Source organism: Nannospalax galili, unplaced genomic scaffold, assembly GCF_000622305.1.
Source record: "Nannospalax galili isolate Female #2095 unplaced genomic scaffold, S.galili_v1.0 scaffold456, whole genome shotgun sequence".
Classification (NCBI taxonomy): domain Eukaryota; kingdom Metazoa; phylum Chordata; class Mammalia; order Rodentia; family Spalacidae; genus Nannospalax; species Nannospalax galili.
In genome coordinates, this window is record NW_008337055.1 from 977,196 (window position 1) to 995,335 (window position 18,140).

At 46.4% G+C, this 18,140-nt stretch overlaps 1 protein-coding gene across 3 annotated transcripts in view; it reads right to left on the minus strand.

Moving 5' to 3' along the window:
* Carmil1 (capping protein regulator and myosin 1 linker 1) overlaps positions 1–18,140 on the minus strand; it is a 295,091-nt gene that overhangs the window by 22,651 nt on the left and 254,300 nt on the right. For all 3 annotated transcript variants that reach the window (XM_029563000.1, XM_008831899.3, XM_008831900.3), the window contains 3 exons: positions 10,463–10,529; positions 9,049–9,245; positions 2,922–3,034 (listed from right to left, as the gene is read on the minus strand). In XM_029563000.1, coding sequence (XP_029418860.1) covers positions 2,922–3,034; positions 9,049–9,245; positions 10,463–10,529 — 377 coding nt within the window. The remainder of the gene's footprint in view (positions 1–2,921; positions 3,035–9,048; positions 9,246–10,462; positions 10,530–18,140) is intronic.

The following is an 18,140-nucleotide window of genomic DNA, read 5'->3' on the forward strand; positions in this document are numbered from 1 at the left end:
AAACAGAAGCTTGAACCTCACCTTGGTGTCTGTGTCGTCTTTCCGGGACTCTGCTGGACAGAGTCCCGGCTCGCGACACCTTTCCTATTTGGTATTTATTTTTATTTTATGTGTATGAATGTTTGTGTATGAATGTAAGTGCATCCGTGCATGCAATGCCTTCGAAGTCAGAAGAGGTGGTCAGATCCCCTACACGTGGAATTACAGGCATTTGTTAGCCAGCTAGCGCTCCTAACTGCCGACCTATCTCTCCAGCCCCAAATAGAAAGTCTTTATTCTATAAAGGAAACTGGAAGCAAAGTGAACAGCTAACGGGATGAAAGTCAGCTGCTCTGGAGAACAGGACGGAACGGATTGCTCAGTGAAAACCCTGAGAAAATGTGACATTTTCAACTATAAACACCTGTAACTTTGAGTTTCAAACTTTCTTCACACTATTTTATGATAATTTACCTAATGCCCTGCCCTTCAATATCAAACTGACAACCTATTTTTATAATATAAATTTCAATTAAATAAAAGCACAACTTTCAGTAGATCCCAGGAGCAGCTTATCAAAGTGGAGGTGTCTGGTGCTTGTACAAAGAAGCGTGACCAGAACCCTGGACCAGTATCATTGTAGGAAAGAGACTTCACATATTATAAATTCACCCAGGCTTCACTCAGGGTCTAAAGAACAGAACTGCACAGCAAGAGGGAACGTCGCCGTGAGGCAGTTCTGACACAACACCTGACCACGTGGTGTCGGCGCTCTCCTACTTCCCACTAACACAAGATTCTAAGTTGAAAAAGCGTCAGCGACAGTTTCATTTCTTGAAGACAGGTCTGTGTCATCTTGATGGATTCACCAGCCGTGACTGAGGGCCAATCACTACACTGGTCTGTACTGAGACTATGGCGTTGTTAGCTGTGGTGGTATACAGTTGGAATCTCAGCACATGGGAGGCTGAGGCAGGAGGATCACACAAGAGTATAAATCTAGCCTAGGCTGCTTAGCAAATTCCAGACCAGCCTGGACTAAAATATTAGACTCTGTCTCAAAAAAAATAAAATAAAAAAACACATGACAATGAACAACTGTTACCCCCCACCCTGCCATCAACAATTCTGAAACTGTAAAGAAAAATTAAGACCCGGCCATTGTTCTTGAAGAACAGCATCTTGGGGGTGTGGGAGAGCTAGCTCAGCATCTTGGGGGTGAGGGAGAGCTACCTCAGCATCTTGGGGGTGAGGGAGAGCGAGCTCATCTAGAGGGATCGGCCATTCTGCTCTGTTAAAAGCTGATAATTCTTGACTCTTTTTAAGTTGAAAACACAATCCTCAAACCCTTGTACTATATAAGAATTTAAAAAACAAAATAGACTCTGGAAGGATTATGTGCTCTATAGATGTGCGTAGAGGATGGAAAAAAAAAAAACCATGAAGCCAGGAGTCGGTAGGAATTTGTAGGAATGGAGCATCATGGGAAGCTGTTAGAGAATAAATGACATTTCAGTGAGTCTTCAAACATAGAATTCTGCCAAGTGATGCTATGCTAAGCTGCAAAGCCAGTATCAAAGACAACCAATAACTGGATGATAAAGCTTACAAGCTACTGTAAGCTACATGGCCATGGATAACACTTAACTGATTTCCATTTCGCTATCCTGCCAAGGACAGATAAGGCTCATCAATCCGCAGCTCAGACCAACCCATTCCCTACCCAGGCCCCGTCTGCCCACCCTCGGCTATCAGCAAAGCTTAAATGTATTCCTGAACTTCATCTCCAAGGTGACGCATCCTTCACAAATCCAAATCCAAGTGGGGAGTGTATCCTGGAAGGATCAGCATTTAGTTGGTGACTGACTGAATAACCTGTGAAAATCTATTTAAAGATGGGAGTGTTTTAAGTTAAACAATTATTTGAGGTGGGGTTGAGGCAGGGTCACATACTGTACAGAGCTCAAGATGGTTTGGAACTCACATGTACCCCAGGCTAGCCCCAAACTTACAGCAAATCCTCCCACCTCAGCCTCCTGAGTGTTAGGATTATAAGCACATGCCACCATACCCAGCTTAGGTTATTAACAAAGTATATTGAACTGTCTTCTAAGGAAACTCTATCCTAGTAATAAGAAAATGTAGAGAAAAATCTTTAGAGGCTACAGTACTTTTCCTGTTGCTGTGATTAAATATCCTGATGAAAGCTATTTAAGCGAGAAAGGGTTTACTGTGGCTCCCGGTTTGAGGGCACTGTTCATCACAGCAGGGCAGTCATGGTGTAGGAGGGTAAGGCAAGTGTCCACAGTCAGGAAGGAAAGCATACTCAGCACCCTCCTCCTCCTCTTCACGAAAGCCAGGACCGCAGCCCACATTTAGAGTGTGCTTTCCCATCTCAATTAACCTAATTCATATAATCCCTCTAGGATGAGCTGGGAGGCTTGTCTCCTAGGTGGGTCTCGGTCCTGTTACATAGATGGAACGAACCATCACAGAGCGTAAGTCGGAAGGCCCTGTGCCACCTTCCTGCCATATCACCACCCTACCCACCGACAGTTTAAATCATGAACAAGAAAGTTCAAAGCACGCACTGCCATAGCCAATGCTCACTGCTCTGAAGGTGGAATCTTCCAGGTGAATGTGAGAGGCCCTTCTGCGCTCTGACGTGGCAGACGTTTGGTCATTTGTGAACAGTGCCGTGCACAGCACAGCTCAGTGCCACCCGGATGGCTTGGGCTGTCCCTCCGGTGGGTGGCTAGAGCTTGACACTTGCAGTTCTACTGAGTTCCCAGGTGGGACTGCCTCAGCTCGGCTGCAGACCATGTTATATAAACCAACAAATAATAAACCCCCACAGGAGACCTGGTTGCTAAGATGAATCCTTAGTTGCTAAAATGTGAATGAAATGGCACTGCCAATGAGATGACAACCTGGGAACTCACTTGCAATCCATTTTGGTCACTTTCTTGGTGAAAAATTCATCTACACCTTCATCCACTCTGCCCATGAGCCCATTTTGTTCTCCATCATGGGGGACAATGCTGCTGGCACAGACCTGTAAAACAAACAAAACTGGCCTCAATCCACCCTCAGTCCTGCTGGACTCCAGTCTCCTAACCCTAACCCACGCCCCATTGATCACGACCATGTGATCTGCTGGAACAGAGGCCAGGGTGCAGCCACAACCTAGCAAGGAAAAACAGGTTTATCAACAAGATGATGACGACGACGATGATGATGATGATGTGTATGGGGGCAGGTTTGGAAACAGGCTTGCTGAATATCTCTGGCTGGCCTGGAGCTTACTATACAGATCAGGCTGACCTAGAATTTGTAGCAGTACGTCTGTCTCTACCTCCCAAGTCCTGGGATTATAGCATGCATGACCAGGTTTTAAAAATGTACTATGAACAGTGCCTGGCTGGGGTTTTGGCAAATGGGCCATGCAGGCTGTGAAAAGCCCATGACCAATATGCAAAACAGTGAAGAGATAACTAACTATAACGCAGCACTGGGGAGGCTGAGACAAGAATAGTTATGAGTTCAAAGTCAGCCTAAGCTACTTGGTAAGACAATTAAAAAAACCTGATGGGGTTGGAGATATAGCTCAGTGAGATGGTGCTTGTCTCGAGTTTGAGGCTCTGGGTTCCATCCCCCATACAAGTCAGAAAAACAACCAAGTCCCCAAATATCTCTGGGTCACTTTCCCAAGCACAGAAATAGCATTTCACACCTTGAACAAAACCCTCTGCCAGTCACTATTCTGACTTCTCTCCTTTTAAAAAATTTGACTTATTGAGATTTTGTGTATTTCATATAGAACATCTCAAACAATCTCAATCATCTTTATTCCCCCAATCCCCACTGCACTCTCCCATAGCCCTCCCCTACCCCCCACTGGAGTTCATATACACTGTCATAAAAGAGTCCTATAAGCCTCTGGTAACCTGCTCATATGATTCTATGGCAATGGTGTCAGCACACACAAGTCCCATGCAATCTCTCCTTTTCTTAAAAGAAACCCAAAGTGAGCAGGCAACAGAGAGCTGTGTGAGTAAAATGCAGATAATTAAGCCACTGGCTTCTCTCGCTGGAATGGTACTTTGTACTAATGGGCAGTTTTTTTACAGTACAGTGTGCACCAGCAAGTTGTTAACTCAGCGATGCAGAGACGCTCACTGACTAACCTCTGCTTTGACTACAGGAGACACAGCAGCCCAGAACTGTCCTGCACTATCATTTTTTTCTTTTGAAAATGAATGAAGGTTTGACTCTGGTAACAGGGACCTCTCCTCCAGATGTTCATGTGTTTTCCACATTATTTTTCACCCTCACATGCAGCCTTTGAACTGAGGAGGGAAGGTAGTGGCCCTAGTAGTTACCTAGTTACCGATCAAACAGCAGCTCTGAGTGTGAGGGGCATAACTCAGGGCACCTGACAGAGGGATGGAGAGGGAGGCGACCAAGAACAGGTGGTTTCATCCAGCAGCTTCCTGTGGCTGCCTCAACTCTCTCTCTCTCTCTCTCTCTGTTTTGTCTGCATGTATGTATGTACATGACATGCATGCAGTGCCTGTGTAGGTGTTGGATCCCCTGGAACCGGAGTGACAGATGACTGTGAGCTGTCAGGTGGGTACTGAGAACCAAACTTGGGTCCTCTACAAGAGTAGCCAGTGCTCTTTACTGCTGAGTCATCTCTCCAGCCCAATTACTCCTTAAAAAAATGTTCATCACATTTAGTGTGTATGTGTGTATGGGCACATGCATGCCATGTCACGTGTGTGGAGATCGGAGGACAACTTGAGGGAATTTGTTCTCTCCTTCCACCATGTGGGCCCCAGGGACTGAACTCATGAGACCTGGTAGCAAGTGCCTTTAGCTGCTCACCCATCTGGCCAGCCTCTGATTCCCTTTTTTTTTTTTTTTTGTTTTTGTTTGGTTTTGATTTGTTTTGTTGAGATCGGGTCTTCCTGTAGCCCCTGCTGGCCTGGAACTCACTATATAGACCAGCCTGGCCTCAATCTCTATGAGATTCACCTCCCGAGTCCCAGATTTAAAGGCATGCATCAGCACAATAAGCTGACTCCCCTTCTTGACGCAAGCAATGAAAGATGAAGTTTTATCCATTCAATTTCTCCCCTTGGCTGTTTCTGTTTCCCTGATTTGAAACAGAATCCACAGCTGGACCTGGAGTTCCTTGGGGACATGGAGATCATCAAAGGCTCTGGAGGCAGAAGCCAAGGCTGAGCAAAGCACTGCTTCCCCAGGCAGCAGGCTGTAGGGCTGGGCTGTACCTCACAGGACAGAAGACAGGTTAAGACACACCCAGGATGGCTGGAGATATCCCAGAATGTGCTTTAAAAAGCAGGGGTTAACGGGAAGCCGAGGTAACAGTGACCTGGGAAAAAGCAGAACTCAGAAGCATATGACGTGGGTCTGCAGAGTTCAAGGCCACTGCTCGAGCTCATTTTCTAGCAAAAGGGAAAGGCGTGATTCCTGTCTTTTCTGTCAAGGAGAATCAGTGTCAGACTGCTAAGAACAGCACAGTGGTTGGAGAGGGAGCGGGGACTTGCCCTGCACTGGCAGGAGCCGTGCCCTCGCCTTGGGGAGCTCTCTAGCTCTCAAAAATAAACCACTGGTGCTGGAGAAGCCAAGAAGGCACACTGTACCTCTGTGACCAAGAAGGCACACTGTATCTCTGTGACCGAGAAGGCACACTGTACCTCTGTGACCGAGAAGGCACACTGTATCTCTGTGACCGAGAAGGCACACTGTACCTCTGTGACCAAGAAGGCACACTGTACCTCTGTGACCGAGAAGGCACACTGCATCTCTGTGACCAAGAAGGCACACTGCATCTCTGTGACCGAGAAGGCACACTGTACCTCTGTGACCAAGAAGCAGCTGGAAGGTTAACTTGTGACTAGACAGAAGGTAAGTGGGTGCATGTGAGGTTAAAGGCAGCTCAGACCACCCTCTGGTCTCCTCGCCAGAGTGATGGAAAAGGATACGCCAGGAGGTATAACGCATACCTGGGTTTGACGACATGGCTGCCAAAACCCTGACCATGTCTTCATGAGCCTGAGCCCAGGCGGTTGCAGTAGGAGCCTGTGAGCAAACACGTCCTGAGATTGTTCCTGGGGAAGCTGTGTAGCCACACACACACCTTCCACAGCAACAAACAGGGAAGGCTGGTACCCGGAAGAAAGTCAGGAGTACGTCAGCCAAAGGCAAGACGGGAGAACTCAATGAAGACAGGACAGAATGAAAAGTTGGTTCTTTGAGAAAAGATTGATGAACCAGAGCCACACAATAGGAGAAGGCACCGAATGCACTTTAAACAGAAATAGGGGCGGGAGGCCTGGACAGCGGCTCATGCTTTTTAAAATATTTAATTATTTTTATTGTATGTGTTATGAGTGCATTGCCTACATGTATGTAAGTGCATCCATGTTGTGCAATGCCCACGGAGGTCAGAAGAGGGTGTCAGAACCCTTGGAACTGACGTGATAGTTGGTTGTTGGTTGCCATGTGGGTGCTGGGAATTGAACCTGGGTCCTCTGCAAGAGCACTCAGTGCTCGTAATGGCTGAGCCACCTCTCCAGCCCAGCTCATGCTTCTAAGTGAGCATCACAAGGGTTAGGCCAGAGGATCACCATCAACTGCAGACCAGTCTGGGCTGCACAGTGAGTTTAAGGCCATCCTGGGCTACACAGCAAGACCCTGCCTCAAAAAACCCCCAAAGATAACAATAACAATAATTAATAATGAATTAAAAACAGAGTGAAAGGAAAACTCAAAGATACAAGAGAAGTTAAACTCTAATTCTATGTAAATGATCCACTAGATCAAGTAGACAATATTGCACAAAAATAACCATTATGGGGCTGAAGAGACGGCTCAGCAGTTAGGAGCACTGAGTGCTCGTCAGCACGCACATGGTGGCTAACAACCATCCTTGACTCCAGTTCCAGGGAACCCAATGCTCTCTTCCGGCCTCCAGAGGCACTGCATGCACGAGTGCACTTAATATGTACATGCAGGCAAAATATACACAGAAAATTTAAAAAAAATACATTATCAAATGGTCGAGAACAATTTGAGGGGCTGGGCAGTTACCATATGTCTAAGCAAAGTATGGGAAGAAAGGGAAATTGGTAAATGTTATTTCCTGTTTTTAAAAAGATTATGCATCGAGTGAGTTTATTGGACCAGGTGTATGCAGTGCCCATGAAAGCCAGCAGAGGGCATCAGAGCCCAAGGAACAGACAGTTGTTAGCTGGGACTCCAGATGCTCCCTAAAAACTGCCAGTGCTCTTAACCCCTGAGCCATCTCTCCAGCCCCCATTTCTTATTTCCAAAAAGACCTTGCTTTTCTTCTTGGATGATCATGGGGGGAGCTGAAATACGGAGCTCAGATGTCCATATATCTATAATTCATAGGACAGCTGGCAATCTGACACGACCGAGATCTGACCCAAGATTCAAGTTTTGTGTAGTCTTTTTTATTAATTGGTGGCTGGCCTGTAGCTCAAGGGTGAGAGCTCTTCTGACATGTGTAATATCCTGAGTTCTATGACCAGTGCTGCATCCACCCCCTTATTCACCCCCCACACCTACCAAGTATCTACCACTCACCCTGTGAAGTGTCTGGAGAAGCTGCCTGTCTTAAAGAGTATGTATGCTATCTGGCCTTGGCTAGGAGAACACTATGATCGTCAAGGGAAGAATCATGTCAACCTGACCAAATCTGGAATCAACTACAAAATATACTTCTGGGTGTATCTGTGAGGCTGTCTCCAGGAAGGATTAACTGAGGGGGAAGCCGTCCCCTCAAAGTGGGGAACACCTTCCAACCAGCACTCAGGTATAAAGAGGTCTGAGGACAAGGTGGCACCACCGGCCTCTGCGTCTGCTGGGAGTGCACCTGTTACTGTTGCTCCTCCGGCTCCACCGCCACCCTCCACGGACAGACTCCAGCTTCTTCAGCCTTCCAGCATGGACTGCACACCAGTGGCTCTCTAAGACTCTTCCAGGCCGCTAGTGCCATGTTAGGGCTGCTGAGGCATCTGGCTTTGTGGGCTGAGCAATACCGGGTTCTCAGCCTCTCCCAAGTTCAGATGGCCACTGCTGGGCTGCTGAGCCCCTCTGTGTTCACACACACACACACACACACACACACACACACACACACACACACACACACTCAGAACTCTAACACAGATGGAGTGCTGAAGGTCACAAGACAAAGCTGTTTTGGACTCTTTGAACAGCCAGTGACTGTCCACACCTGTACCCACCCTCATATCCTCCTTCCGCCTTTTAGGATGTCTCCCTAAGCCTTACCCCATGAGCCTCCTCTGGCTCTAAATCTGGGAGCTGGATAAAACCCACATCTAAATTCCACGGATTCCCCATCTTTTTAACCCACCCTCCGACGATCACACCTGTGGTTTGTGACCACACTGACTCGTGACTCTTTTCTGTGACTTCAGACGTTAACTTAAGCTCTTCCATGGCGGCAATTGAGTCTATGTTCCTGGGCATGGCCACTCATAGTTTATTTCCTTAAAGGAGAGTAAGTATTTTTATACTGACAATATTTATGCAAATTGTTTTTGTTAATTTGGCACAAAACTCAGGTACATTACTATCTTCTGCTCGGTGACAGAGTCATGTCGACAACATTTGACCTAGCCTTAGCTTTCAGAATTCTGATGCCTAGAGATGAAAATCGGGGGCAGCCGAGGTCAAGGAGACTCCAGACACACTAAGGTCAATTCAGGATGAGCTGGGGGAATAACATGCATTCACTTTAAAAGCAAATGTACACAATTTCTAGCTGCAAGTCAACTCTCTATAGCTGCATTTATCTTTCCTCCTGTAAGGCGCAGGTGCAACCTGGCTCTCTCACTCACATGCGGGTGTTGCCCCAGTTGGGAGGCCCTGCACACAGGGCATGTGGAAGGAGGCTACAGGCTCCATCAAAGAAGCTCTGGGTATGCGCAGAGCAACTCCTCCCTGCGAAGGAACTGGGGCGGGGGTACCGAGGGGTCCCTGGCCACCCACCGCTGCCTGTGTGGGCTGCTGCTTCTTGTTCCGTTTTGGCCTCAGCTTGGTGAAGTGTTCTAGCTTCTTGCCCTCTTCAGAGGGCAGCTCGGAGATCAACCCTGAGCCACGCTTTTCCTGCCGGACCGATGGGAAAGGTGGGTCTTCGATGTGAATTGGCACCTCTTCCAGGGCTTTATCAAGGTCAAACTCCATTTCTGAAATAAAACACATCCCAAAGCAAAAGGTGACACAGAGTGGGACAGGAAACTCCCAAGGGCCGGGCCTAGTGCTACAGAACTGTGGTCCAGCACCCGGGCAGCTAAAGGAGGACAGCTGGGGAGTCCACAGCCAGACCTCTTCAAAACAAGGGGAGGAGGCGGGAGAGCCAGCCAGTGGGTAAGAGCACTGGCTGCTGTGCAGAGGACCCGGGTTCAGTTCCCAGCAACTACATGGCAGCTAATAACTGCCTGAAATTCCAGTTCCAGGGAATTCAGGGAATTCAACACCCTCTTATTTCCACAGGCACTGCATGTACATGGTGTACTTACATGCATGCTAAGCACTTATACATAGAAAATAAAAATAAATTTAAAAAAAATTTTTTTTTTTTTTTTTTTTTTTGGATTTTTTTGAGACAGGGTCTCCGTGTAGCCCCAGCTGTCCTGGAACTCACTATGTAGACCAGGCTGGCCTCGAACTCACAGAGAACTCCATCTGCCTCTGCCTCCCAAGTGCTGGGATTAAAGGCGTGGGCCACCACACCTGGCTAAAAAAACATTTTAGAGGAAGGAAAGGAACAGGAAGGACGGAAGGAAATACCAATACCACCACCAACACCATCAAACCTACAAAATCCACAAATACAATCTTTTTTTTTCTTTTGTTCTATGTTTGAGAAAGGACCCACTCTGCAGCCAGACCGGCCCAGAACTCACTCTGTAGCCTAGACCGACCTCTAACTCACTGTGCTCATTCTGCTTCAGCCTCCTAAGCACTAAGATTACAGGGTATTGAGTAACCATGCAGGCCAAGACACCAAAAGGAATTTTTATGTCTATCAGAGAATAGCCCCTGGCCCCCAATTATCTAATTTTAAAAAATTATTTTAATTTTATGAGTGTTTTGCTTGCATGTATGTAAGTATACCCATGCATGCAATGCCCATGAATGTAAGAGAAGCTTTCAGATCCCCGGGAACTCGAGTTAGGGATGGTTGGGAGCCACCATGTGGGTGCTGGGAACCGACTCTGGGTCCTCTGGAAGAGCATCATGTGCTCTTAACCACTAAGCCATCTCTCCAGACCCTTACCCAATTTTTTATTAAGTTATAGAGTAGGTGCCTAAGATACAACTCTAAAACGGTGTGAGCCTCCTGCGGCGTGTTGGCTGGCTCCAAGGAAGTAGCTGGACTTTGCGTAGATGCCACACTCACCAAAGGCCCTAGAGACCGGCCGTAGCATTCGGCTGTGGATGCTCTTCCTCTTGGACCTGGGAGTCATCTGTAATCAGACAGAGACAGCATTTAGACAGGGGAGCTGGAAACCTCCTCATACTCCAAAGCACCGGGGTTCAGTGTTGAAACTAAGTTCCTGCTTCAGGGCTTAGACAATGGCTCTGCCATTACCAGTTCCTGGCCTGACTCAGAGATACATGGACATGTTTCTACATGTTCACAACTTTCCCAAATGATCCAGTCAAGTCTTAGATTTTATTCTCCACCCTAACCAGTTAAAACTCAATTATTCCTAAGCTGAAAAGAACATGGACTGATTTTACTCCAAGCCACATGAGAATGTCAAATGGAGATAAAGAATCAAACTCAAAGACTAAAAATCAGTCACAAAGCACTGAGATTATGCATGACTGTAATTGTTGGTTGTCACAGCAACATGGTGCTGGCATGCTGAATTCCTGTCATTTCAGTGCATTAGGTAATTTAACTCTTTGTTTCACGGCATGTCATCAAAATTTTAGGATGAGGTGCCACAGCAGTATCAGCTGGCATTTCTCAGTAGATGCCTTGGATCCTTAAAAAATAAAACCCAAACCAAGGCCAAACCTGAGAACAGTCCTCTCGGCGCAACCGTCCAACATGGACCCCCCGCAACACCCACCCCCCGAATAGTCATCTCCCTCAGAAGATCACAAAGTTGGAAAGAATTTTGGTCACCAGCTACAGATAAACTCAAAGGCTAACACCAAGTCACGGGATAATAAACACTAACATCCACAATGGCAGAGGATCAGGGCCAAGGCTGAGCGCAGGAATGGGGCTAACCTGGTCTCCTTCCTCCCATGATGCTGCCACCAAAACACACAGTGGGCTAGGGCTGTATTTCAGCCAGCATGATTCTTTTGTCTTTTGATGTTGGTTTTTTTTGAGGGGGGGGTGAGTGGGAATTTTGTTTTTGAGACAAGGTCTTACTATGTAGTCAGACTGTCCCCCAAATCACAAACCTCCTGACTCAGACTCCCAAATGCTGAGATTACAGGTGCACACCACCATGCTTAGCTCAAAGAACTGGTATCATCTAGATTAAGAGATGACAGAGTTCAAAGAAATTCATATTCTTTCATTTAACAGGCTGTCAGCCCTCAAAGTCCATGTTCTCTACTTCAAAGAACAAACTGGTTCATACTGAGCTAGAAAAGCAAACAACTTCCAACTTTGACAGTTATCCCAGTAGTAATAAAAAACATCCTTTTGATATTATTTTATGTTGGGAGAAAAAGAAGGAGAAAAGAAATGAGCAATCAGATTCAAACACAGAATGGTTTTCCTGGAAGACCAAAGGAGGCTTGCTAATCGGTCCAGGCTGAACAGCAGCCTTGAAGCTAGCTGGATTATCAGACTCAGCAAGGACATGGAGCTCGAAACAGAGTCACTTCCAGGCCATTCTTCCCCAACTGGCCTTGCAGTTGGTTACAGAGGCCTGGTGGGTGTTCTGTAAGGGAAAGCTCTGAAAATAATTCTCAGTAGACACAAATTACCAAAATGCATATTGTGTTTCATCGTGAGTTACTCAGAATTCTGTGCACCTTGCACACAACCGCCACACTGAAAAGACCAACAATCCTGAAGCTGGATACGGTGGTCCACGCCTGTGGTCCCAGCAGTTGGGAGGCCGAGACAAAGGATCCCAAGGTCAAGGCCAGACTGGATTTTGTGGCGAATTTGAAGCAAGCCTGGGCTACACAAGACCCTGTCTGGAAAACACACCCAAAACAACAACAAACTAAGTCTGTAGAGAATTCCGGTCACTTTTATGTAGACAATCACAAATAGGAGAGAAGTGCATGTGGAGGGGCGTGGGGGGCATGTGGGGCCCTTTCTGTTTTCTTCTTGTGCCTCTTGGTTAGTTTTTTTAAATTTAATTTAATTTTTATTTTATGTGTATGAGTGTTATGCCTGCATATAAAAGTGTACCCGTGCCCTGCAATACCAGCAGAAGTCAGAAGAAGGTGTTAGATTCTCCTGGAACTGGAGTTATGGATGGATGGTTGTTAGTCATCTGTGGGTGCTGGGAATCAAACCTAGGTCCTCTGCAAGAGCAGCCAGGGCTCTTAACTGCTGAGCCATCTCTCCAGCCCCCTTGACACTGGGGGTCTCAGTGGCTGTCCTGGGTCAGAATGGGACCAGTTTCCTCATTGTGATCTTATTTTCTAATGCTTCAAAGCCTGGTATCTTGTTCAAGTATCAGAAAAAAAGCACATCTACTGCTTCCCTGTATTTTGAACAATCTGTGTAAGGCGGAGAACTGCTGCATTTCCCAAAATCTCTTCTTTGAAGCTACCCTGGTGGTCCTCAAGGTCTGCCGTGTTTGGAAAGGGCTGATGGTTAGCTAATGTGAGAACTGGAAGCCAATCTACAGCTGGCATCAAGAATGCAACCTAGGGGCTGGAGAGATGCTCAGTGGTTAGGAGCACTGGCTGCCCTCTCGCAGAGGACCTGGATTCGATTCCCAGCACCCATGTGACAACTAACAATTGTCTGTAAGTCCAGTTTCAGGGGATCCGATGCCCTCTTCTGACCTCCTCAGGTATTGCGCCACATGGTTCATTTACATGCATGCAGGCAATATACTCATACATATAAAATAAAAATTAAAAAAAAAGAGAATGCAACTGGAGTTGGGCAGGGGACACACGCCTTTAAGCCCAGCACTCCAGAGGCAGAGGCAGGAGGACCTCTGTGAGGCTAGCTTGATCTAGAGAGTTCCAGAGCAGCTAGGGCTGCATAGTGAGACTCTGGGAAGGAGGGGACCAGCTGAATCAGGAGTTCTGGCTCAAGCCTGTAATCCCAGCACACTGGAGACTGAAGCAGGAGAATCCCCATAAGTTCACAGGGATCCATGCAAGACTCTGCCTCAAAACAAGAAACTCCCGCATGCCAATGACTTCAATCTCATTCTTTCATAAGGTTCACAGAGGGGAAAAAATGAACCTTATTTCTCTCAAATTGTCCCTTTTCTTTGGATTGCTTTCTTCACTAGGTTTATGAAAATGCAGGCTCACATACTCTAACATGCTTATTCAGGAGCACATGGCCCAGTTTCTCTAGAATCCCCCTGTTTGCACCCTTTCCTCTCTCCCCACAATTGCTAGGTTGATAAATTACATCCTGGGGGTGGGGTCTAGGGGGGAACCTTTAGATCTATAAGGGCTCTTCTCTTTCTATGGCAAAATGAAAGGGTTAACTTCCTCAGATTATATCTTGGTGCTTGCCACACCTCCACTCCCCAAGCCCCTCTCCTTGGCGTTTCTCAACGCCCAAGTGTTTTTGAGTCAGGGAAATCACAACCGTGTCAGGTACGGGGTCTCCACAGCAGAAGCAAGAGGGCTCCAGACCAGCCACAAACCAGCTCCCAGTTAACACTGTCAGTGATGGCTTGATGCCTAGACAGAATTAATTCACTTCTAAAAATATGTTTCATGAGGAAGAAGTAATATTGTAAGGACAAAGATATGTTTAAACCTTCATTTTAAAATGTGGATTTAGAAGGAAGCTCGAAATATAGGCTTTTCCATCTTGACACCACAAACTGCTAATAAACATGCACTGTGGCAAATGGCGTGAACCAAATACCAAGGCTGTGTTTAAGACCCCAAAGGCAACGTGAATAGCTATACCAGACTTCACTCATCTAATCCAATTCTTATAATGAATTTGAAACTTCTGCATACAGCCCAACAAAGGTACGTCCACTCTAACCACAGGTTAAAAGCTAACACTGGAACCTGGCTAGGAGCACATTTTTCTCCTCTCAGACCTACTTTTAACATGTAAGTCTTAAATATACTAATTTTTAAAAATGAGAGTTAAGCTGCTTACATCACCATGGAAACGGGAAAAGGCACGTTCCTTGGTTTTTAGTTTGTTTTTTGTACAAAGAGTAAGAACACTCTCATTCCAAGTCAAGAACCAGATTTACCCTTTTCCCTCTCTTTCTAGGGCCAGGAAAAAAAGTTTACCAGTTGAGCAGCACACTGGGAAAATTTAACATAAAGAGCAAACTGTAATGCCAATTCTCTGTAATCCTGGACTTGCAACAAGCTGCCAGGACAAGCGTGAGGAATGACCTCGGGTGTTTAGTTCCGAGCCCCTGCTACGTCCTCCGGGCTGTGGCGCCCTCTTCATCAAGGCTCTGTGAGCTCCCAGGCACCCAGCTGGGGAGACTTTCAATTCATCCCGCCCTTCACTTGGCTAAACCATCTGGCCAACCCTAATCTTGTCTCTAAATTGTGGCCTATTTCATGCAGGATGTGCAGATGGAATGACAACACGCCGGTCTCCCGGGATACCAGCCAGGCAGCGGAAGCGAGCGGGGCTCTAGATGGGAACCAGCACAGCCACAGGCTCTGGCACTGCCAGGAATACTTACACTTGTACAGCAGAGAGTCTCCATGCAGCAAAAGGAAAGGAAAAAAATATCAGTGGGAGAGACGAAGCAACAGCACGACACAGAGAGAGCGGAGAGGCACGTTCACAAACAGCAGAAAAGGCCAGTCACATCCAAGGCCTCTACAGCAAAGGGGCAGCGCCAGAACAGGGCCAAAGCATTAACGGGTGAAGCATCCAGCCCAGCTTGTCATAAGCAGAAGCACAATCACGGCTTGGAAACCAGCGCGCTTGCATACAGATGGCACCCTAAGTGTGTCCAAAGTGCACAGCGACACTGCCAGGTGCAACAGCCACAGCCTGGCAGAAGGCCGGACGGGATCAGAAAACCCTATGCAAGCTCCTCTGTCTCCTCTGGTCCCTGCAACAAGGTGGGGTCTGGGTATCTTCTGGAGGGTTGTTTACACCCCTCGAACTGAGCAGCTTGGAAATCTCTCACTCCCTCAGTTATCAAAGAGCCTCTTAACCTCGATCTGGTGCTGCGATCTTGCACACTTGACCTAATCAAAGTGCGACTGAACGTTGAGGCCGTCTTCTTTCCTGATGGGAATTTACCATTTATCTTAGGTCACCTAAGGTTCTATATTAAACTCTAATTTTGGAGAGATGGTTCAGCAGTTAACAGCACTTGTTGTTCTTACAGAGGACAGGAGTTTCCTGTAGGCATTGCACCTACGTGATGCACTCAAATACATGCAGGTAAAACACTCATACACATAAAATAGACAATCTTAAAACTCTAATCATTTCAAAAAATTTCATTGGTCATCACTAACACTTAACACTTCTATTTATTTATTTATTTTAAATTTATTTGTCTTTTCGAGGCAGGGTTTCTCTGTAGAATCAGCTGCCCTGGAACTCACTATGTATATCAGGCTGGCTTTGATCCCGAGTGCTGGGATTAAAACCACACATCACCATACCCAGCTCTACATCTTATTATCTTTAGAAATTTATTTTAAAACTTGTAGTTAGACATCAATGTTTGTGAAATTAACCAGAGATGATAAGACTCCTTCCTAAATAAACTTCTGGAAGTTTCTCTGAGGAAGGCCACCTACTGTGTCTATCCACCTACTGTGTCTATCTGGGGCTGACATTTTCCTACAGTTTTTTTGTTTGTTCCAACTGTCCTAAATGTAAAATGAAATAGATACAGAATTCTTCAAGCTGTGTGGGTCACCCCAGAAAGGCAACAGAGAAGTAGAACCCACCTCCCACGACCCTGTCCACCATTTTCAATAGGACTGACAGGCTGCCTTCCACTGGCAGGGGGAGCCTCACCTGAGGAATTTTAATTTCATACTTTTCAGGCAATTTTCTTCAAACACGATTTGTTTTATGATCCATTAAGTAAACACACACACACACACACACACACACACACACACACACACACAAAGGTTTGCTGAATAAAAGGAGAAAAACTAAAAAGCCATTTTCAAATCTCCAACTGTGTAAAATAAAGCCTGGAGCCTGTGTTAACACACACACCCTCCAGAGCGCCCGTCAAGGTGACCTGGCTACACGTCTGAAGAGCCAGAGGGGTGGGACACTCAGAGACTGTCCTAGGCTTTCTTCTTTCTGAAAGGTTAATCAGAAAGACAAGTCATCTGTCCCAGTTACACATCCGATGATCATTTTAAGTGTCAATAAAGCAGCTTCCCATTGGTTCAATTCATAAGTGACAGGGAGGGGAAAAAGTCCCCACAAAGAGGGAAACCATGGTAACAGACAACTCAACATTTTGATAGAGTGAAGATCATTCACCTCCAAGCCTGCACGTTTTTGGAACTCATTGAGTCCACCCTGATTTCAAAGCTCTGAAACAGAAGACAGGAAGCGGTGGTGGGCTCAGAGGCCATCTTATACACAGGTGTCCAAATACCAGGCTCAAACCTTGGATCTCCCACTTGCTGGGTCCTGGGATTTGGGCTAATGTTTTTATAAAGTCAAGCTGCAGTTTTCTAGTTTATAACACATTGTTGTAGTGAGGGTTAAATAAGATGAGGGACCTGAAATGCAGAAAGCACCACCAGCAACCTTCCCTCTGTGACCGGCAGTGACTGGTCCAATTGTGTGTGCTAATGTGATCGTTCTTTCTTCACTCTGCTCACAGGGAAAGTAGAGGGTGGGAGGGAAGGATTGACCTACAAGCCCCATTGTGGGGGAATGAGGCAGGGGCAGCAGCTGATGGACAGTAAATGATGGAAACAGCTAGAAGGAAAGATTTCATATGCAGCAACACAGAGACAGCTCAGAACTGTCCAATGAAAGAAGCTCCAGCAACTTCACATGGTATGTGGTTGTGTCCATTAGAAGACCCCAGCATTGGCTGTTCATGAATACGAGAAAGCTTCAACCCATGAACTAAGTGGGAAGAGTCCGACCATACCGTGACAGTGCTTCTGGGAAAAGAGGGAGCGCGAAGGCCAGCAATGGCCAAAGGAGGCAAATGTATTGTCTGTAATATCACTGAAATTCTGTGAAGGTTACAAAGCACCTATTATGTGCTGGTCTTCTAGGAGAAGGGACCTGTTCCTGTGCTGGAGTTTGTGTCCTGGTGCACACCCTCGGAACAAAAACTGACAGGCCAACAGCCGGTTCCTTAGGGTGCTGGGAGCATGGGTATTTGACACTGAGGACTATTTTTTAATAACTTCTTAGGAACACCCCAAGAAGTCTGCTCAGGAGCACACAACAGAATCACCCTGGACACGTAACTGCAGGTGGTCTGGACTTTTTCCACGGGGTCTTTAACAGGACTGCCACAGGAGCTACAGTACCACCAGGGCCACCTCGTGATGGGTGGTAATGACAAATGACAGAGCCTGGAGATGAAAATGGATCCACTGTAACCCATGGAGGAAACTGTAAGTTCCTTAAATCAACTCAGGGCTGTTTGACGTGAAGAAGTGTTTTATTACATGCTACTGATATCTCAAAGTTTTCTAGAACAGTGGGCTTCCTGGCACTTAGGAGACAGACAGTATTCTCCAGAGCCCAAGAGCCAAAGGAACACAGAGTCAGCATCACAGCCTCTTTCTTTATTGAAAACTCACCACGGGAGGGGGATTTAAAATTTTAAGATGAACTTTAATGGTGTTTATCCTGCTTAGCAAAATGATGTAAGTCTTTTTGTCAGACACTCAGCCCTTTAACAGGCCAGAAGAAACAGGCTGAATGTTCAGGAACTGGCCCAGACTGG